At 40.9% G+C, this 22346-nt stretch overlaps 1 protein-coding gene across 2 annotated transcripts in view; it reads left to right on the plus strand.

Moving 5' to 3' along the window:
* Window positions 1-506: 506 nt before the first annotated feature.
* The window catches only part of AMPH (amphiphysin), a 210384-nt gene continuing 188544 nt past the window's right edge, over window positions 507-22346 (plus strand). Inside the window, exon 1 of one of the 2 annotated variants that reach the window (XM_043463553.1) lies at window positions 507-836. In XM_043463553.1, the coding sequence (XP_043319488.1) occupies window positions 768-836 (69 nt within the window). In that variant the 5' untranslated portion in view covers window positions 507-767. The remainder of the gene's footprint in view (window positions 837-22346) is intronic. The other variant, XM_043463552.1, reaches the window with a different exon arrangement.

Raw genomic sequence — 22346 nt, forward strand, 5'->3', positions numbered from 1 at the left:
CGGGGTACCTGATTCTCTTCTGGCCTGTTTGTGGGGCCGCCTGACTTACTCTCAGAGAGAAATGAATAGGGATAGTTGGACCTTCCTTCAAAGACTTCAAGAGCTCTGGGTACATATAGGATAAGTTTATCCCTATTAAGCTTACTCTTGCTAAGTGTACTGAGGATGGTGAATCCCTGTTAAGGTTGCCAGAGGCGAGAGTGTGTTCCTGAACACACAGATAATCCAGCGGTGCCTTCTGCCCTGGGTGGTCCAGTTGGTCCTTCTGGGAGACCAGCCCAATCCCCTCCACCCGGAGTTGCTCCAGTTCCACATTCCCGGGGTTCTCCTATCTCCAACCCTTTTCTTCTTCTTCTTATTTTTTTTGTTGGAGAGAACTGCCCGCCCCCCCCCCCCCCCCCCCCCCACCCATCCTCCCCTACCACGAACTCCTCCTTAAAAGAACCCTGGCGCTGCTGAGGGCCCTGGGGTCGCTGCTAGCTTCCTTCCCTTTCTGCACCAGACCTCCTCTTCCATCACTGTGGTCACTCTCTGGGCTTTTTGACTCTTTCGCTCGCCACTCCAGCCCGGGTCACAGCAGGGCCAGCGCGTCCCGCCTCCGCTCTGTCGCTTTAAGCGGGTCCCCGCCGGCGCGCCCCTCCCTCGCCCCTCCTGGCGCTCGGCGGCTCCTCGCCGCCTCTCCCGCTCCTCCCGCTCCTCCTCCTCCTCGGCGCCCGCGCCTCCTCGCCGCCCGCTCCGCTCCTCGCAGCCTCCGCGCACCCGCAGCCATGGCCGACATCAAGACGGGCATCTTCGCCAAGAACGTCCAGAAGCGACTCAACCGCGCGCAAGAAAAGGTCAGAAGCGCGCGGCGGGCCGGGTGGCGGGGACGCGGGCAGGCAGGGCCGAGCTGGCCGCGGGAGCGCAGGAGGCCGGGCCGGGGCCGGGGTCGCGGGGACGCCCTGCCCTCCGCCGCAGCCACTGCAGCAAGGCGGCACCCGGCAGTCGGGGGCGCGCAGACCCGGTGCCCGGAGGCGCGGGGTGGGCCCGGGTCTCCCGGCTCCCTCTCCCCCTGCGCGGCTGCGGGCGCCGGGCACGAGCTGTGGCAGGTGCGGCGGGTCGCCCGCGGCTCCCGGAGCGGAGCGCATCTTCCTCCCGGCGCCAGCTCTCCGCGCTCCCGCAGGCGGCTCGCGGGTCCCGGCGGGAGCTTGCGGCGCTCTAGTTCCTCCGGCGCGGGATTCCTGGCTACTTGGGTGCAGCAGGCACCAGCGATTTCGCACGGAAGCTACACCTCTCAAATCTGGATCAAGAGGGCTGACCGCTCAAACCCAGCGGCTTTAATGCAGTGCAGTGAAGTGAATCCTGAAGTTCAAAACGAGATCTAGATGCACAACTTCTTTCTCTTTCTTTGCTTTTTATTTCTTTCTCTGAGGGGTCTCTGTTATATGTGTATGCCTTTTGACGCCAGTGCCCTTCTCTGGAAGGTCAACGATAAATATGACTTGAACCTAACGATTCTCTGCACATTTCTGCATAGAGGAGGGGAGGGCGTTTTACTGCATTAAAAAAAAAAAAAAAAGCCCATGTTACACGAGTTGGGTCCCTGGTGTTTCACAAGCCCCTCGAGATTGGTCACAGTCAATTATTTTTCTCCCTGAGAGATGGGTACAAATGAATGGCAGGTCCATGTCAAGCCCAGCGCCCAACAGTTGGGGAGGTACTGTAACCATGCACTGGGCTTGCCTGGCTTCCCTTGCCTACTGCTTGTCATCAAGACCTTGCCAGCACTGAGGTCTTCATTTGTGCCCCTTGCAGAGGACATTCATATTGTATGTTAAGCATTGTGCTTGAAAATTGACACCAGCTAATAAGCCCCATGGTTTGTGTCCGTTGAACTGTGTTCTCTTTCACGTGGAAGTATTTTCTGTCCCTGGGATTCTGGGTGTTTAGCGGTTTCCTGTTTTACTGGAAGTCAGATTTGCCGCGTTGCTCACTGGGCAGTGAATTTCCCTCTGCAGACCCTGACTTAGACTGCCCTCCAGTTCCCACTGACCGCCAGGAGCTGAGCTGAAGCGGGCACTGATCTCTGCCTCTCTGTGTTCCCAGAGGCTTGGTGGCTGCCTCTAGTCCCTCCCTTCACACATCCACGCTCTCAATGCAGTAAGAGGATTGTATTTCTTTTAATATCTACCCAAGCTCATCCTGAACCAACAGTGATCCTCCTGCCACTCCTTTAGCTGCTGAATTAGCAAGGCTTCCTGCCTGCTTCCAGTCCCTGGCTACTTGTCCAGAACGTAGCCAGGATCTGCTGGGAGCCTGGTTAGGTTTTGTCATCATTTTTCCATACTTCATTTTATCCACTGGTAGATATTCCACCCCACCCTCTCCCTCCTTCCAAGTAATTACTTGAATTTTGGGTCTGAAGCGTTTCATTGAATCCACTTTCCATCTGTGAAGGAATTTAGTGATACAGTCTGCCTTTTGACATATTAAAGTATTTCTTAATCTAGGTCACCAGCTGTTAATATGCCAGAAATAACTGAAAAGAAAATGTAATCTGACTTAGACAGCATGCGAGCCCTTATGAATTGTTGAAAACTCACTGTGGCATTACTAAGGTCAAGTGTGTGTTATGATTGCAGTTGTGGCTGGTGGTTGATCACAGTGGTCGAGGGAAGCTTTGAGCAGGGCTTCAAGTGTCTTGGTTTCTCCCATGGGGAAAGCTGCTAATGAAAAGTGCCTGTTGCACCTAGTTTAGGAGATTAAGACACCAAGAGGCTGAGAGAGTGGGTTCTGGCCTTGGGTAAGTTCTGCCCCCTTACTGATACTGTTCAGCATATGGGAAGAGAGCATGTGGAAATCCAGGTAAGGCAGTCCAGCCAAGTCCAAACAGTAGCCCCTGGACGATGAAAACCGAAGTGTGCTGCTATTGATGGGTTCATTAGATATCTCCTCCAGTGATGCTTTCTTTTTGCATCTTCAGTCTCCTGTTCTTCTTCAGATGCTCTGTTGTAGTAATTATGTGCCGCGTCTGTTCTTGAGACCCTTTGTTCCTGGTTTTTACCACAAATTTTTTCAAAAGAGAGTCCACTCTCACTTTCTCATCATTTTTAATCCACCTAACAGCTTGCATGCATTTTCCCTCGAAATGCATAACAAACTACTCTTTCAGATAACTTATGGCTTTCTATGAATTTAATATAGATTTTTTAATTGAAAGCCTGTAAAATTTCTTTGGAGAAAAAAAAAAGTGAAATACACATATAAGGGAAAAAAAAAAAAACACCAACAAATTAGAACACTCATAAATTCTACCACCTGGAGATTCACAATCATTTGATGTGTCCCAGTAGATTTTTTTCCTCTTGTATATGTATGTATTTATACAACTAAAACAGACCCATCCTATATGATTTTGTAACCTGTTTATTTCATTTAATAATTATGAACATTCTTCAATGGATATACATATTTTCCATCATGATTTTAAGTGATTGAACAGTATTGGAATGTGCATTTTAGTGAATCCCCTATTTTTGGACATTCAGTTTCCATTGTTTTTGAATGTAAATGCAAATCAGTGAGAAAACTTATAGGGGAAATGTTGCTACACATTCAAGTATCTCCTTAAATAAATTCCTAGAAGAATTATTCTGTCAAAGGTATGCTTATTTTTATCATAGTTGCATTGCCTTTCAGAAAGTTTGAATCAATTTACATTCTCACCAGCAATCTGTGAGACTTTGCCAATAGCAGATAATAAAATTTAAAACATTCTTCAGATACATAATTGGAAAAAACTCTTGCTGTTCTTTTTCTTGCTTTTATTTTTTAAAAGTCTTAACATTTTTTGCGTTAGTTTTTTTAATCTGTGAATTTTGTTTGTATAGTTTTGCCCATTTGGTATAGCATCTCCATCTTGTTATTTGTAAGGGCAAAAACTTTATCAATTCTAAAGGTTACAAATATTATTTCTTCCTTTTCTATTTACTTTTTAACTTTTGAGCATTTTTTTTCCTGCTATGGAGCATATTTGTGTTTGTATTATGCTTATTTATTTATTTATTTTGTATTTGCTTAAATCTATCAATTGATTTTGTGTGGTTTCCTCTTTTGGATGTTGAATTACTTAGGATTCTGCCACTTGTAAATGTCAGAAAACTCAGTTCAAACTGGCTTAGGGGAAAAAAAAGAGGATTTAATTACTAAAAATAAAAACATGGTTCTTGCACATATAAATTTAAATGAGTACAAATACAATATGTACTTTTATTAAGCTATGAACATATATATATTCTTATATATGTGTATTTTAAAATATATGTACATATTTCTGTTATATATGTTAACTCATTTGATTCTGTGCAGTTAGGTACTATTATTTTCCCTGTTTTATAGATGAGGAAGAGATTAAGTTCCATGCCCAAGGTCACACAGTATGCGGTAAAGCCGAAGTTTGGACCCAAGCAGTCCAATGCTTCTTGATTACATGGTATTGCCTCTTATAATTAGGAAAGGGGTAGGGGTGGACGTAGATCAGGCCTGCATGGAAACGGGGATTCAACCACAGACATCAGGGCTCAGGTGTTTTCTCCCTACCTCTCATCTCTGCAGCCATCTTGTCAGGCCCATTCTTGGGCAGGTTCTTCTCTTTTGGTGGCCAGATGCCTGCCAGCAGCTCTAGGCAAGAGCATGTCACTATTTACAGATAACTCAGGATAACCCTCACCAGCCCGAACTGGGGCTTGTTCCTCACCCTGGAGGAAAGAAATCTCTGGCCAAGGGCCAGGGCCATGGGTTGGATTGGGCCTGAGTCACAGGCTTCTATGGAAGCTGGGATGAAGAAATGTCCCCTAGAGCATATGCAGGGCTTGTGGAGGAGGGAGAATCAGAGGACAGAAAAGAATGGGTGTTGGGTTGGCAAAATAAAAGGTGTCCGCTGAGGTGTAATTAAAAAGCCTTCCTGTCCTGTGTTTGTATAAATAATCACATCGTTAATAATTTATAATTTAATATTCATTTAAAATTTCCTATCAAGTTAATACATCCACAGTTTAAAAAATAAAATATTAGTGAAAGGTTTATTATGAAAAATAGCAGTCCCCTGTCTCTTCTCTCCTCAACCACCAATCTTGTTTCCCCAGAGGCAGCTATTATTAATCACAGTGCCCTTCAAATTATACTTAAAACTACTTCTGAATCTATCCTTCCATATTTGGTGAAATAGGTAAAGATTTAACTCTCATACATTCTTCCCTCTACTTCCATATCCCCTAATAATGTAGCAAAAATAGTTGGTGGCTAGGATTATATTTTTAAAATGGTAAAGTATGGAAAACAATAGATATATGTACAGGTATAACTGATTCACTTTCGTGTACAGCTGAAACTAACACAATGTTGTTAATAACAATACTCCAATGTAAAATAAAAATTTTTTAAAAAGCCTAGTTGATAAGATAAAAAGAAAGTGTAGTGTCTGTTGACTATAACACACACATCTTAACTATTCAGCCTTGGTGGATTTTTGTGTATTTGCATCTCTGTATACCTATTACACAGAACATTTCTATCATACCAGATAACTCTCAACCTTCATGCCTCACCTGTTGTCTTTGTTTATGTTCATACATTTTAAATTCCTTTACCATCATTTTCCTGATGAACACCTTATATTGTACATATTGGTTATTTTGATATCTTCTTTTGCAAAGTGTCTGTTCAAGTCTGTGTTTTATTTGGGTTGCTTGTGAAAAGAGGAGAAGCGAAAAGGAAAGATATTCACATTTGAATGCAGAGTTCCAAAGAACAGCAAGGAGAGATAAGAAAGCCTTCCTCAGCGATCAGTGCAAAGAAATAGAGGAAAACAACAGAATGGGAAAGACTAGAGATCTCTTCAAGAAAATTACAGATACCAAGGGAACATTTCATGCAAAGATGGGCTCAATAAAGGACAGAAATGGTAGGGACAGAAGCAGAAGCAGAAGATATTAAGAAGAGGTGGCAAGAATACACAGAAGAACTGAACGAAAAAGATCTTCACGACCCAGATAATCACGATGGTGTGATCACTCACTTAGAGCCAGACATCCTGGAATGTGAAGTCAGTGGGCATTAGAAAGCATCACTACAGACAAAGCTAGTGGAGGTGATGGAATTCCAGTTGAGCTATTATTTCAAATCCTGAAAGACGATGCTATGAAAGTGCTGCACTCAATATGCCAGCATATTTGGAAAACTCAGCAGTGGCCACAGGACTGGAAAGGTGAGTTTTCATTCCAATCCCAAAGAAAGGCAATGCCAAACAATGCTCAGACTACTGCACAATTGCATTCATTGCACACACTAGTAAAGTAATGCTCAAAATTCTCCAAGCCAGGCTTCAGTAATACGTGAACCGTGAACTTCCAGATGTTCAAGCTGGTTTTAGAAAAGGCAGAGGAACCAGAGATCAAATTGCCAACATCTGCTGGATCATTGAAAAAGCAAGAGAATTCCAGAAAAACATCTATTTCTGCTTTATTGACTATGCCAAAGCCTTTGACTGTGTGGATCACAATAAACTGTGGAAAATTCTTCAAGAGATGGGAATACCAGACCACCTGACCTGACTCTTAAGAAATCTGTGTGCAGGTCAGGAAGCAACAGTTAGAACTAGACATGGAACAACAGATTGGTTCCAAATAGGAAAAAGGAGTATGTCAAGGCTGTATATTGTCACCCTGTTTATTTAACTTATATGCAGAGTACATCATGAGAAACACTGGGCTGGAAGAAGCACAAGCTGGAATCAAGATTGCCAGGAAAAATATCAATGACCTCAGATATGCAGATGACACCACCATTATGGCAGAAAGTGAAGAACTAAAGAGCCTCCTGATGAAAGTGAAAGAGGAGAGTGAAAAAGTTGGCTTAAAGCTCAACATCGGGAAAACTAAGATCATGGCATACAGTCCTATCACTTCATTGCAAATAGATGGGGAAACAGTGGAAACAGTGAGAAACTTTATTTTGTTGGGCTCCAAAATCACAGCAGATGGTGATTGCAGCCATGAAATTAAAAGATACTTACTCCTTGGAAGGAAAGTTATGACCAACCTAGACAGCATATTAAAAAGCAGAGACATTACTTTGTCTCTAGATCAGACAAAGGTCCGTCTAGTCAAGGCAATGGTTTTTGCAGTAGTCATGTGTAGATGTGAGAGTTGGGTTATAAAGAAAGCTGAGCACCAAAGAATTGATGCTTTTGAACTGTGGTGTTGGAGAAGACTGTTGAGAGTCCCTTGGACTGCAAGGAGATCCACCCAGTCCATCCTAAAGGAGATCAGTCCTGGGTGTTCATTGGAAGGACTGATGTTGAAGCTGAAACTCCAATACTTTGGCCACGTGATGTGAAGAGCTGACTCATTTGAAAAGAGCCTGATGCTGGGAAAGATTGAGGGCAGGAGGAGAAGGGGATGACAGAGGATGAGATGGTTGGATGGCATCACTGACTCAATGGACATGAGCTTGGGTAAACTCAGGGAGTTGGTGATGGACAGGGAGACCTGGAGTGCTGTGGTTCATGGAGTCGCAAAGAGTTGGACATGACTGAGCGACTGAACTGAACTGAACTGTTGTTTCCTTATTGACTTGTAGAAGTTCTTTATATATTTTGTATATGAGTCCTTTCTTAGATAGACATTCTGTGAATGTATTCTCCCAGACAGTGGCTTGTCTTTTTACTTTCTTAATGGTGCCCTTTGATGAAATGAAATTTAAAATTTTTATGAACCCTGATCAGAAGATTAGGTTTTTTCATGTAGTTTTTTGTTTTCCTAGAGTTAATCATAGCCTTATTTCTGTTTGCTTATTTTTCTATGGGCTATATAGAATTGTTCGTTCTTGCTTCATCAGATCTGTTAAATGCCTACCAATATCGTATCAAAGGTCCGTGTTGTCAAAGGTAGGGTTTTCCAGTAATCATGTATGGATGTGAGAGTTGGACCATAAAGAAGCCTGAGTGTTGAAAAATTGATGCTTTTGAACTGTGATGTTGGAGAAGATTCTTGATAGTCCCTTGGACAGCAAGGAGATCAAACCAGTCAATCCTAAAGAAAGTCAATCTTGAATATTCATTGGAAGAACTGATGCTGAAACTGAAGTTCCAATACTTTGACCACCTGATGGAAAGAGCTGACTCATTTGAAAAGACCCTGATGCTGGGAAAGATTAACAGAGGACAAGATGGCTTGATGGCATCACCAGCTCAATGAACATGAGTTTGAGCAAGCTCTGGGAGGTGGTGAACGACAGGGAAGCCTGGCGTGCTGCAGTCCATTGGGTTGCAGAGAGTCAGACATGACTAAGCGACTGAACAACAACAATTATAATCAAGGGTTCAGTAAAATCAGATAATGCAATTATGTTCTCCTACTGAAGGACCCCTCTCCCCCAAATTCCCTCAGTTTGTAGTCTCTGCCCTTTTACTGTAAGCTGGGATGTTTTGTTTTGTTTTTTCTAAGCCTGCTACACAACTGTCATCGTGGGTCTTTTCTTGCCAGTGTTGGGGTTGAGGAAGGGACTTGAAGGCTCGTCTATTCTTTAATCCCAGGCTTTCAAACTGTTCCCCATTGTCAGTGCTGTGTTTTATTCTTACTTTTTGCAGTACTTGGTGGATCCAGGTTCTAGGCTGGAGTGTGTTTGTGACTCGTGAGAATTGACTGCTTTTTCATGGGTTGCCTAAACAGGCACTTCTAGAAAGTAGTTGCCTCTATTCTGCTGAGTTGTTTCCATTCTTCTGTCTACTTTTTACTTCTGTAAAGTGTATTGAGCTCTCTCATCCACTAGTAATGCCTCTCCTCTTTTTATCCATGTATGTTCATACCTTTTTTTATTCCTTTGTTTTCATTTTTCTTGCAAGGGTCTTGGGAGGAAACAGATATAAATAATACAGTCAGTCTGTTTATTCAGAGGCCTTTTTTACTTAAGTATTTAATCCCTTTGGGATTTTTTTTTTCTATCTTTATTCATTTGTGAAATCCAGTGACTTTTATTTGGCCTTAACCCTCCTTGACCTCTATGCAATATTTAAGTCGATAGTGCAGTTCAAACATTTTTTAAGATTAAAACTGGGGCTTCCCAGATGGCACTAGTGGTAAAGAACCCACCTGCTAATTCAGGAGACAGGAGATGTGGGTTCAGTCCCTGGGTCAGGAAGATCCCCTGGAGGAGAAAATGGCAACCCACTCCAGTATTCTTGCTTGGAGAATCCCCATGGACAGAGGAGCCTGGCAGGCAACAGTCCATAGGGTTGAAAAGAGTCTGAGCTGACTGAAGCAACGGAGCATGCATTCAAACATTTTTTTTAATGTGACTCTAGTGACGAGGGAAGCTTTTGGTATGTTTTAATACTAGCCTCTTTCGGTATTAGATTTTAGTATTAATAAGAGTAAGAGTGAAAGTAAAGTGAAAGTCGCTCAGACATGTCTGACTCTTTGCGACCCCATGGAATTCTCTGTGACCCCATGGAATTCCATACTGTCCATGGAATTTTCTGGGCCAGAATACTGGAGTGGGTAGCCTTTCCCTTCTCCAGGGGATCTTCCCAACCCAGGGATCGAACCCAGGTCTCTCCCATTGCAGGCTGGTTCTTTACCAGCTGAGCCACAAGGGAAGCCCAAGAATACTGGAGTGGGTAGCCTATCCCTTCTCCAGTGGATCTTCCCAACCCAGGAATGGAACCGGGATCACCTGCATTGCTGGTGACCAACTGAGCTATCAGGGAAGCCCAATAAGAGAGTTGCTGCTGCTGCTGCTGCCAAGTCGCTTCAGTCGTGTCCGACCCCGTGCGACCCCATAGACGGCAGCTCATCAGGCTCCGCCATCCCTGGGATTCTCCAGGCAAGAACACTGGAGTGGGTTGCCATTTCCTTCTCCAAAGCATGAAAGTGAAAAGTGAAAGTGAAGTCACTCAGTCGTGTCCGACTCTTCGTGACCCCATGGACTGCAGCCTACCAGACTTCTCCGTCCATGGGATTTTCCAGGCAAGAGCATTGGAGTGGGTCGCCATTGCCTTCTCCAATAAGAGAGTTACATTATATAAATTCTAAGGACATGTACTGTTTAATAGTCTCTGTGTAATTTATCTGCCATGAGTGATTGTTATATCATAGTCTTAGGTGCAGTGTTTTTCATGTATTGTATCTTTCCAAGTAAAGTGTAGATGATTGAGGGGAAGGACTAAATGTATTGTGTATGTATACAGTGATGATGTATTATTTGACATTGTGTTTTCCTGCTAGTTTACTTCCCACCTCTGCAAACACATTGCCTGAAAGCATCCGCCTACATTATTCTTTCTCTGACTTTTGTGGAATTATGGTAAAGTTTTCACTATATCACTGCCATTTGAACTGTCATTTTGCAAAGGTAGTATATAAAATAAAATTAAGAGTTCTGAAGATGGTTGGAACTCCATAAATATTAAGTTTTGTTGTTTTCCAATGATTAAGTAATGTCTGACTTTTTGCCACCCCATGGACTGCAGCACACCAGGCTCCCGTATTCTTCACTTTGTCCTGAAGTTTGCTCAAATTCATGTCGATTGGGTCGGTGATGCTATCTAACCATCACATTCTCTGCAGCCCCTTTCTCCTTTTGCCTTCAGTCTTTCCCAGCTTCAGGGTCTTTTCCAATGAATTGTATCTTCACATCAGGTGGCTAAAGTATTGGAGCTTCAGCATCAGTTCTTCCAGTGAATATTCAGAGTTGCTTTCCTTTACGTTGAACTGTGCTAAATTCTTAGCTTTATAAGTAAAACAGATCCTGGTAGAATCCTGTGGTTCAGCCCAATGTTGATTGTGTGATATGGCAAGAAAAACAATGTAGTCTCCTTGCATGCCTAATTATGTGACTTTGTGGGTTTAAAAAAAAAAATTGTCACTTTGCTGATGCCCACATTTAGGTTTGTTCTCAAAGGGAGACATATAAAGGATGATCCTGTACTGCATGTGCCTGTACTGGTGAGCGTGTGCCTGTGTTTATTTTATTTATGCAAATTGAATGGGAGAAGAAATACCTTGCTCTGATCAGGAGAATTTACCTGGGACCAGGGCCTTGTCTGTGGAAGAGTAGCTTATATGACCATGTTTACATTTGAGGACTCTTTAGAGACTGAGTCTCTGAAGCACTTCCAGGGTTTCCCCTTTGAAGATCATCTGAAGACTTTGTTGTCCAGTTCTACACTATATGACGTATGCCTTTGCTTCTACTAAAATAATTTTCTCTGGCTCCATCATGAACTGCCAAAGTTAAAAATAATTTTGAGGGCATTCTTGACAGTAAGGTTTCCTTTTTCATTTTTTTTTACACATAAGCGTGCTTATATGTATCATCCTTCTTTCCCCAGGAATGAATACAATAGGGAAACAGAACTGTAGGGACTGAGGTTTTAACTTTATAAAAAGTTATCATTATCCTTTACAACATAGCATATTGTGTGTGTTTTCTATAAGTCATACTTTAAAAGTCAGCTTGTCTATGAACCAATACAACTTAAAATATCTGAAATACTTGTATAAGTAATATGGTCCACTTTATTTGTAGTATAAAATTAGGTCCTATTTAAAAAGAATCAAATGACTTTTAAAAAATAAATAAGTTAAATATTCCAGTGTATCATGAGGATACACTTACTCCTCCCTGGGGTTCCAGTCTTATGCTAAGTTCAGAAATCCTATGGGGAATTTCCCTTCCCTAAAGAAGTCTGAGTTTTACTATGGCCAGATGGTAAGGGAGTCCAGCTTTCAGATATCAGCCCTGTCCCCCGGGGTGAGCCCTGCAGTGCATCAGGAACCCAGTGGCATCCCCCCTCACTGCCCCGCTGGCTCTCACAGAGAGGGCAGGGCTAGGAAGCCTTTTTCTCCAGGGTTATACTCAACCATGACCACTCCGTGTCATAGCAGCCCTAAGCTCCCAATGTGTGAGCTCTTTATCAGTGGGTTTATCGTTTCCAGATATACCTGCATATATACACACAGATTCTCACTCCAAGATTTCCCATCATGCCACGGTTCCTAAGTTAGGAAACTCGATATCAGCAAACACTGATCATCCAATTCATTCATGTCAGTCCACATTCTTCTGTTTTTAATACCATGCTCATAGGGACATACCAAATTGATTTTAAGCCTGAAGTTTGAGAATACTACCCTAGTGGAGCCTCAGCATGCTTTCCTATAAACTGATTTTCTTTTGGGTCACTGGTCCATTCAAAGATGTGTGTGTGTGTGAGAGAGAGAGAAAGAGATTGTTTCAAAAAATACTGTGAAGTATTTTGTGAGCAAATGAGTTGAGAAGGCAAAGAGTGTTTTTAAAATGATATGTTCTGACTTTTTAAGTCTGGAAATTTCCACTTGACTCTTCAAATATATATATATGTATTTTGCATTTTTATAGCTCTTTAAATTAGGGGCCTTCTGAGTAGAACACCTAAGGAAATAGGTAAGCTTGTGGTCTTCAGTGACGGGGTAACAGATAAAGAGATTTCTTGTGTTATAGATAGAATTTTCCAGATAAATGGCTAATGTTTACATAATGGAACTGCCATCATCACAGAGTTTGAGGAGTTTCACCTATGAAAGTATAGATAGTAAGCCTCTACACACAGCATTGTGTAAAATTAACACAAAAGTGATCACGATTTCTTAGGAACACATCCACAGGTCAACTTTTCATATAGTAATGCTGAAACTTCATTCTTGTTGATTCAAAATCTAAATTTAAGTGTAGCACATTATATTTCCTGAATATGTATTGAGTGAATCTTTAGAGGAATAATGTGGGATAAAGCCACGAATAAGATCTTAGTTTTAAAATATTTGCTATGCATGGTATATTAATTTTGATTACCCTGAAATTATTTAGAACAGATGTATAAAAATCAGAAAGCCACAGTTTTGGTCATTTTCATCTTATTCTAGTATAGTTATTTATTTGAAAGTTTAGTTCAGAAGTGGGAAGAACCTGAAAAAATGTATATACATGTATATATATATGGGACATTCCAGGTGGCGCTAGTGGTAAGGAACCCACCTACCAATGCAGAAGACATAAGATATGCAGATTCCATCGCTGGGTAGGGAAGATCTGCTGGAGGAGGGCATGACAACCCACTCCAGTATTCTTGCCTGGAGAATCCCATGGAAAGAGGAGCCTGGCAGGCTACAGTCCATAGGATACCAAAGAATTGGACATGACTGAAATGACTTAATATGCACACACATATATATATGTGTGTGTGTGTGTACATATACATTTTTTTCTATTTTAAAGTGCCTATAATGACTTAATAAAATACACATGGATCTGTAAATAAATGTACTCTTGTTAAGGCACCTAACATTTGTTGAGTAAAAGCATGCTAGATGTACATATTCTAATAGTTATATATTCTATTGTAAAGTCAACCTGGTAAAATTTGGTTATTCATTTAGAGTCATTTATTAAGAATCTAATGCCTGAAAGGCACTTGCTAGTAATATAGCATTATAATATAGCATCCAACAAAGACATCTTGGTTGATCATAGACCAGCAGGAGCTGGTAGAGAGATAAACCTTTGAACTTAAAAGTAACTACATAGTAATTAATGAAAAATCATAATTAAAAATTCTATGAAAGGAAAAAGAAATTAAAAAACATGCAACTAGGGATTTCACCTGGAGTGAGGGGATTGGACACACCTACCTGAAGAAGGTAGACATTAAGCTAAGATCCTAAGGATGAGTTGCAGCTATCCAGACAAGGGGAGTAAGATAATGGTGTGGGAATTTATAGTAGTCAGTGAACATTCCAGACATTAGACTCTTTGCCCTTATTCACAATAGATAAGATAAAAATAAGAGCTATAGAAAATAGCTGTCAGAATTGACTGTTAGCATTGGCCTTGTCAGTGATATCTTTTATCATTTGCATATTTATCAAAGTGGAGAAGTGGGTCCTAATTGGGATAGTCTTTTTGTAGTTGCAGTCTCTCTTTTGTGTGATCAAATTTTTACTCTCTCGTGTTAAAGGGTCTTTCTGGGGCAAAGTTCCCCATTGATAGAGAGGCAGGATGCTGGTTTCAGACATGAATTATCCATCGTACAAAGATCCCTTTGTACAACAGCAGTAGACACAAGTGCAATCTGTTTTTATGGATATGTAACTAAAGAGCCTCTTGATGGTTAAAGAGGAGAGTGAAAAAGCTGGCTTAAAGCTCAACATTCAAAAAACGAAGATCATGGCATCTGGTCCCATCATTTCATGGCAAATAGAAGAGGAAGAGTGGAGGCAGTGACAGATCTTATTTTCTTGGGCTCCAGAATCACTGCCGACTGTGGCTGGAGCCGTGAAATTAAAAGACTCTTGCTCCCTGGAAGGAAAGCCATGACACAGCTAGACAGCATGTTAAAAAACAAAGACATTACTTTGCGTACAAAAGTCTGTATACTCAAAACTATGGTTTCTAGTAGTCACGTACAGATGTGAGAGTTGGACCGTAAAGAAGGCTGAGTGCTGAAGAATTGATGCTTTTGAATTGTGTTGCTGGAGAAGACTCTTGAGAGTTCCTTGGACAGCAAGGAGATAAAGCCAGTCAATCCTAAAGGAAATCAACCCTGAATATTCATTGGAAGGACTGAAGCTGAAACTCCAATACTTTGGCCTCCTGATGTGAAGAGCTGACTCATTAGAAAAGACCCTGATACTGGGAAAGAGTGAAGGCAGGAGAAGGGGACAACAGAAGATGAAATGGTTGGATGGCATCATCGACTCAACGGACATGAGTTGGAGCAAACTCTGGGGGATGATGAAGGACAGGGAAGCCTGGCATGCTGCAGTCTATGGGGTCTCCAAGAGTCAGACATGACTGAGCAATGAACAACAACAACAAATGCATGTGTGTGTAAATTAACTCCTAACCTGTATGCTAGGAACTACTGTTAATTAGTATACGAAGGACTCTAGTTAGGAATATACTTTAATAGACTTTATTTTATTAGGCTCCCAAATCACTGCAGATTGTGACTGCAACCATGAAATTAAAAGACACTTGCTCCTTGGAAGAAAGTGAAAGTGAAAGTGACGTTGCTCAGTTGTGTCCAACTCTTTGCAACCCCATGGACTGTAGCCTACCACGCTCCTCCGTCCATGGAATTTTCCAGGCCAGAGTACTGGAGTGGGTTGCCATTTCCTTCTCCAGAGGATCTTCCCGACCCAGGGATTGATACTGGGAAAGCTTTACCGTCTGAGCTACCAGGGAGTTGCTGATAAAGAGAAGCCTAAGCTATGACCAACCTAGACAGCATATTAAAAAGCAGAGACATTGCTTTTCCAACAAAGGTCCGTCTAGTCAAGGCTATGGTTTTTCCAGTAGTCATGCATGGATGTGAGAGTTGGACTATAAAGAAAGCTGAGTGCCGAAGAATTGATGCTTTTGAACTGTGGTGTTGGAGAAGACTCTTGAGAGTCCCTTGGACTGCAAGGAGATCCAACCCGTCCATCCTAAAGGAGATCAGTCCTGAGTGTTCATTGGAAGGACTGATGTTGAAGCTGAAACTCCAATACTTTGGCCACCTGATGCAAAGAACTGACTCATTTGAAAAGAGCCTGATGCTGGGAAAGATTGAAGGCAAAAGGAGAGGGGACGACAGAAGATGAGATGGTTAGATAGCACCACTGACTCAATGGACGTGAGTTTAAGCAAACTCTGGGAGATAGTGAAGGACAGCTGAGCCTGGCGTGCTGCAGTTCATGGCGTTGCGAAGAGTTGGACATGGTGTATCGACTGAAAAACAGCAGGGTCTCTTATCATAGTTCAGTTCAGTTCCTCAGTCATGTCTTTGCAACCCCATGGGCTGCAGCACACCAGGCTTCCCTGTCCATTACCAACTCCTGGAGTTTGCTCAAACTCATGTCCATTGAGTTGGTGATGCTATCCCACCATTTCATCCTCTGTCATCCCCTTCTCCTCCTGCCTTCAATCTTTTGCAGCATCAGGGTCTTTTCCAATGAGTCAGTTCTTCACATGAGGTGGCCAAAGTATTGGAGCTTCAGCTTCAGCATCAGTCCTTCCAAAATCAGGACTGATTTTCTGTCGGATTGACTGGTTTGATCTCCTTGCAGTCCAAGGAACTCAGAAATCATCAGAAATTGAAAATAGAAATTAAAATCCTTATAAAATTCTTAAATACCACACATCTGGAAAGATTAGTTTGTCTTTAAAACAAACTAAAAAAAGGTTTGAATGGGCTTCCCTGATAGCTCAGTTGGTAAAGAATCCTCCTGCAATGCAGGAGACCCTGGTTTGATTCCTGGGTCGAGAAGATCCCCTGGAGAAGAGATAGGCTACCCGCTCTAGTATTTTTGTGCTTCCCTTGTGGCTCAGCTGGTAAAGAATCTGCCTGCAATGTGGGAGACTTGGGTTTGCTCCCTGGGTTGAGAAGATCCCCTGGAGAAGGGAAAGGCTACCCACTCCAGTATTCTGGTCTGGAGAATTTCATGGACTGTACAATCCATGGGGTCACAAAGAGTCAGACATGACTGAGCGACTTTCACTAAAAGGTTTGAATACATTTGGATTCCCAACTTTTAATGAGATAAAGAGAGAAGAGAAGAGAACCCACGTGATTAAGGCTGGAGGCCTTAATTATTTTGTAGGCACTGACCTGATTATATTGCAAGCTGTGGTCTTGAGTTTAGGAATCTGAGATAATTTGCAGCTTGAGAAGAATCTTAAATTTGGAAGAGAATCTTCAGTAGCAGACAGACTCTTCCCTTATCTAATGATTGCTAACAGTTGAGTAGCATAGATGGCGCGAGCCATGGAAGGATATTCCATTTTGTGGTAGCACAGCCTAGAACAATGTGATATCTTTCACATACTCTAGAATTCCTCAATATTTGAGACATCCATACAAGAAATCCTGCCTCTTTAACCTACGTGTTTCTACAGCAAAAAATGAACTTCCCACCTGCTCTTTGTTTAGTGGGTTCTTCTCTGAGTCTCCAAGAAAACTATGTCCAGATTTTTCTTCTCACCTTTATGGGAAATGCATGTAAGCATGGGGATCACTAGTATTATGAAACATGGTACATGAGAGGGCTCTCCTGGGGACCGATATTGGCCTGTGATTTCTCCTGTCAAGCCTAGAGAGTGAATCTAGAAATCCAGTACCCCCAAGGTAGTGTTTTCTCGATAGTCAGTCATATTTTGGGAAGTGAGTGAGTTAAGAATGCAGATTTCCTGGGCCTATCTTAAAACTTACCAGAATCTCATATTAAGACTCAAGAATATGCATTTTTAATAAGTTCCTCAGTTAATTCAAAGTCTTAATGAATGCAGAGTACACTGCTTTAGAGAATGGGGCTTGATTGAGATTTTGTGGTGGGTATGAGTCCACTTCAGGGTTAGAGTATAGAGAGTAAGGCTTGCTGGGACATGAGTTTGAGCAAACTCCAGGAGATAGTGAAGGATAGGGGAGTCTGGTGTGCTGCAGTCCATGGGGTTGCAGTGAGTTGGACATGACTTAGCAACTGAATAACAACAACAAGGCTTTCTACCACCCAGTGACTCTAAATTTATCTTGAATGTCGCAAATAGCAAAAGGTGAAAAACAGTGCCCTATGCAATGCTTAAAAATATCCTTATTCTTAAAATAGCCTACTTAGGTTTCAAAGAAATCAGTCAGTTTTGTAGAGGCCAAATTGGAGATGTTTCATCAAGGGTCAAATGTCTTCTTTATTAGTAGTGTTGTATAGCATGGAGGATTGGAGTCTGTGTAATCTGGTTCTGTAAAAGCCATTATAATTTTAGAATAATGCTGGCTAATGCATTGTTCCCAAAAAGTAGAAATGTTTGTGTCAAAAAATTGCTGCGTATTTTTGGTAGGTGATAGAAAGAGATGGGAAAATTTGAGAAATGTATTTATAATTACATTTATTTTGTATGTTTTATTATGGAGTGAATAGTAATGAGATTGCTTAATATGGCTCATAGGGAGTGTCATCAAAACTCAGAGGATGGTTTTGGTCTCTAGTTGAAGAAGCCCTATTTGATAGGAACTGGATTATCATATTCTAAGTTTAATTTTTTAAAAAGTATTTTGTTGAGAACTTGTGTCTATGTTCTCTTTTCTAAAATTAATTAATAATTTTAATTGGAGGCTAATTACTTTACAATATTGTGGTGGTTTTTGCCATACATTGACATGAATCAGCCCCAGGTGTACATGTGTCCCCTATTCCGAACCCCCCCCCCCGCACCTCTCTCCCCATCCCATCCCTCTGGGTTGTCCCAGTGTACTGGCTTTGAGTGCCCTGTTTCATGCATCAAACTTGGACTGGTCATCTATTTCACATATGGTAATATACATATTTCAATGCTATTCTCTCAAATCATCCCACCCTTGCCTTCTTCCAGAGAGTCCAAAAGTCTGTTCTTTGTGTCTCTTTTCCTGTCTCCTGTATAGGGTCGTCATTACCTTCTTTCTAAATTCCATATATATGCATTAATATACTGTATTGGTGTTTTTCTTTCTGACTTACTTCACTCTAGTAAAGTAAGTATGTGAAGTATTTGAAGTTTCTAGTGAAGTATAATGGGCTCCAGTTTCATGCACCTCATCAGAGCTCATTCAAATGCATTCTTTTCAATAGCTGAGTAATATTCCATTTGTATATGTACCACAACTTTCTTATCCATTTGTCGGCTGGTGGACATCTAGGTTGCTTCCATGTCGTAGCTATTGTAAACAGTGCTGCGATGAACATTGGGGTATACGTGTCTCTTTTCCTTGGTGTGTATGCCCAGCAGTGGGATTGCTGGCTCATACTTGTGTCTATATTCTTAATGGATGTTGTTTTATAGTTTTCTTTTTTTGTGATGTTTTTGCCTGTTTTTTTTTTTTTTTTTGTATCTTAATTATAATGGCCTCAAATAATGAATTGAGAAGTGACCCGTCTTCTATTTTTAGGAAGAGTTTGTGAAATTCAGTTCAGCTCAGTTGTGTCCGACTCTTTGCGACCCTATGGGCTGTGGCTCACCAGGCTTCCCTGTCCATAACCAACACCCAGAGCTTACTCAATACTCAAAATCATGTCCATCGAGTCGGTGATGCCATCCAACCATCTCATCCTCTGTCATCCCCTTCTCCTGCCTTCAATCTTTCCCAGCATTAGGCTCTTTTCAAATGAGCCAGCTCTTTGCATCAAGGTGGCCAAAGTGTTGGATTTTCAGCTTCAGCATCAGTCATTCCAATGAATATTCAGGACTGATCTTCTTTAGGATGGACTGGTTGAATCTCCTTGCAGTCCAAGGGACTCTCAAGAGTCTTCTCCAACATCACAGTTCAAAAGCATCAACTCTTCGCTGCTCAGCTTTCTTTATACTCCTAACTCTCACATCCATACATGACTACTGGAAAAACCATAGCTTTGACTAGATGGACCTTTGTTGGCATAGTAATGTCTCTGCTTTTTAATATGCTGTCTAGGTTGGTCATAACTTTTCTTCCAAGGAGCAAGTGTCTTTTAATTTCATGGCTGCAGTCACCATCTGCAGTGATTTTTGGAGTCCAAGAAAATAAAGTATCTCATTGTTTCCATTGTTTCCCAGCCTATTTGCCATGAAGTGATGGGACTGGATGGATGCCATGATCTTAGTTTTCTGAATGCTGAATTTTAAGCCAACTTTTTCCACTCTCCTCTTTCACTTTCTTTTTTTAAAAAATTAATTAATCTATTTTAATTGGAGGCTAATTTCATCAAGAGGCTCTTTAGTTCTTTGCTTTCTGCCATAAGGGTGGTGTCATCTGCATATCTGAGGTTATTGTTATTTCTCCTGGCAATCTTGACTCCAGCTTGTGTTTCCTTCAGCCCAGAATTTCGCATGATGTATTCTGCATATAAGTTAAATAAGCAGGGTGACAGTATACAGCCTTGACATGGTCTTTTCCCAATTTGGAACCAGTCTATTGTTGCATATCCAGTTCTAACTGTTGCTTCTTGACCTGCATACAGATTTCTCAGGAGGTAGGTCAGGTGGTCTGGTTTTCCCATCTCTTTAAGAGTTTTCCACAGTTCGTTGTGATCCACACAGTTTAAGGCTTTGGCGTAGTCAATAAAGCAGAAGTAGATGTTTTTCTGGAACTCTCTTGCTTTTTTGATGATCCAGTGGATGTTGGCAGTTTGATTCCTGGTTCCTCTTCCTTTTCTATATACAGCTTGAACAGTTTGTGAAGAATTGGTGTTAGTTCTTCATTTAATATTGGTAGAATTTACTGGTGCAGAAATTTAGGCTTGGAGTTTTTATTTGTGGAAAGTTTTCTGATTGCTAATAAAATCTCTTAATTTGGCTAGGTCCATGCAGATTTCCTATATGTTTTTGAGCCATTTTTTTGTAGTTTGTGTCTTCTAGAAATTTTCCATTTCATCTCATTTGTTTATTTAATTTGTTGGCGTACTGTTGATAGTAATGTACCTGGTTTTTTTTTTTTTGTAATGTACCTGTTTTATTCCTGGTTTTAATAATTTCAGTCTTCTCTCTTTATTTCTTGTCAATCTAGTTAGAGTCTTGAAACTTTTGTTAATTTCTTTGAAGAACCAATTTTTGTTTCATTAATTTTCTCTATTGTTTTCCTATCCTTTTTTGACTCTTTTATTTCCTGATTTTTATTTTTATTTCCTTTTAGTTGCTTTGTATTTAGTTTAGCATGAAAGAGTAGGTTATTGATTTGATATCTTTGTAAAATAGGTTCTTGCAGTTCTAAATTTCTTATTAAACCTTGTGTTTGTTGCATTCCATAGGTGTTAGTATGGTGGGTTTCTATTTCATTTATCTAAAGTGTATTCCATTTTTTCTTTGACAGTTTTTCTTTTATCCATTGAGTATCTATGAGTCTGGTTATTTCCACATACTTGTTAGTTTTCAAAATTTCCTTTGTTACTGATTTCTAATTTGATTTAATTATAGTTAGATAAGATACTATATGTTATTTCAATCCTTTAAATTTATTGGGGATTGTTAATGACAAATGTTCACTTGCCATGGGTACTTGCCATCTACTTCTACAAAGATTAAATCATGTGCTGCTCTAGCTGCTGACCTTTGATAGCCCCTAAATGTGAATGGAGTTTAGGATGGAGATCAGAAATGAGGTACTCTGTGCCCTAGAAAAACTAGCAGAACAAGTTTTCAGATAGTTGAATATCTTCAGGAGCTGATTTTATAAGCCCAATTCTTGCATCTCCTTATATTTATATCTAGAAAATCACTAAATTCCTTCATGGTGACATCTGCTCCTGTGACTAGCAAAAACCTTCTGAAAAAATATGTACTTGATTCTATGAACTCTCCCTTCGCCAAAATCATGTATGTATATATATTGACCTTCCCCCTATCTCTTTGGGGCAGTTTCTCAGAGCTATTTGAAATGCTGTTTCCCAGGACGTAGTCCTCATTTTGCCTGAGACAAAACTTAACTTGCAAGTCTCACTTTCTGCATTTTTTTTTTAAGTTGAAAGGATGGAGAATGGGGGAATTGGGTGAAGGTGGTCAAAAGGTACAAACTTCCACCTATAAGATAAATAAGTTATGGGGATGTTATGTTCAATATGCTGACTATAGTTAAATTAACAATACTGTACTCTGTATTTGAAAGTTGCTAAGAGAGTAGTTCTTAAAATTTCTCAAAACAAGAAAAAAGATTATAACTATGTGACATGATGGATGTTAATAAACTTATTGTGGTAATCATTTTAAGGTACAGATCTTCCTTGACATATGATAGTGTTATGTCCTGATAAATTCATCATAAGTTAAAAATATCCTAAGTTGAAAAATGCATTTTGTGCACCTGACCTACCAAACATCATAGCTTAGCCTAAGCTACCTTAAATATGCTCAGGACACTTACCGTGGTCCACAGTTGCGCAACAATACTTAATGTAAAACCTATTTTAAAATACAGTGTTGAATATCTCATGTAATTTATTGTGTGCTCTACTGAAAGTGAACAATGGGAAGGTTGTCTGGGTACAGAGTGGCTGTAAGTGTATTGTTTCCCCTCTTGATCTCATGGCTGCCTCAGAGCTGCATTCACTGCTGCTGCCCAGCATCACGAGACAGCTTATTTTAAATGAAATACCTTATTTTTTGTGTCTGTGCTTCACTTTACTGTACTTCCCAGATACAGTGTTTTCTGCAAATTGGTTTGTTGTAACCTTAGTGTCAAGCAAATCTATCGGCACCATTTTCCCAACAGCGTTTGCTCTTTATGTATCCGTGTCACATTTTGGTAATTCTTGCAGTAGTTCTCTTTATCAGCAAAAAGATTATGACTTAATCAG

The sequence above is a fragment of the Cervus canadensis genome, chromosome 3, assembly GCF_019320065.1.
Source record: "Cervus canadensis isolate Bull #8, Minnesota chromosome 3, ASM1932006v1, whole genome shotgun sequence".
NCBI classification, from domain to species: domain Eukaryota; kingdom Metazoa; phylum Chordata; class Mammalia; order Artiodactyla; family Cervidae; genus Cervus; species Cervus canadensis.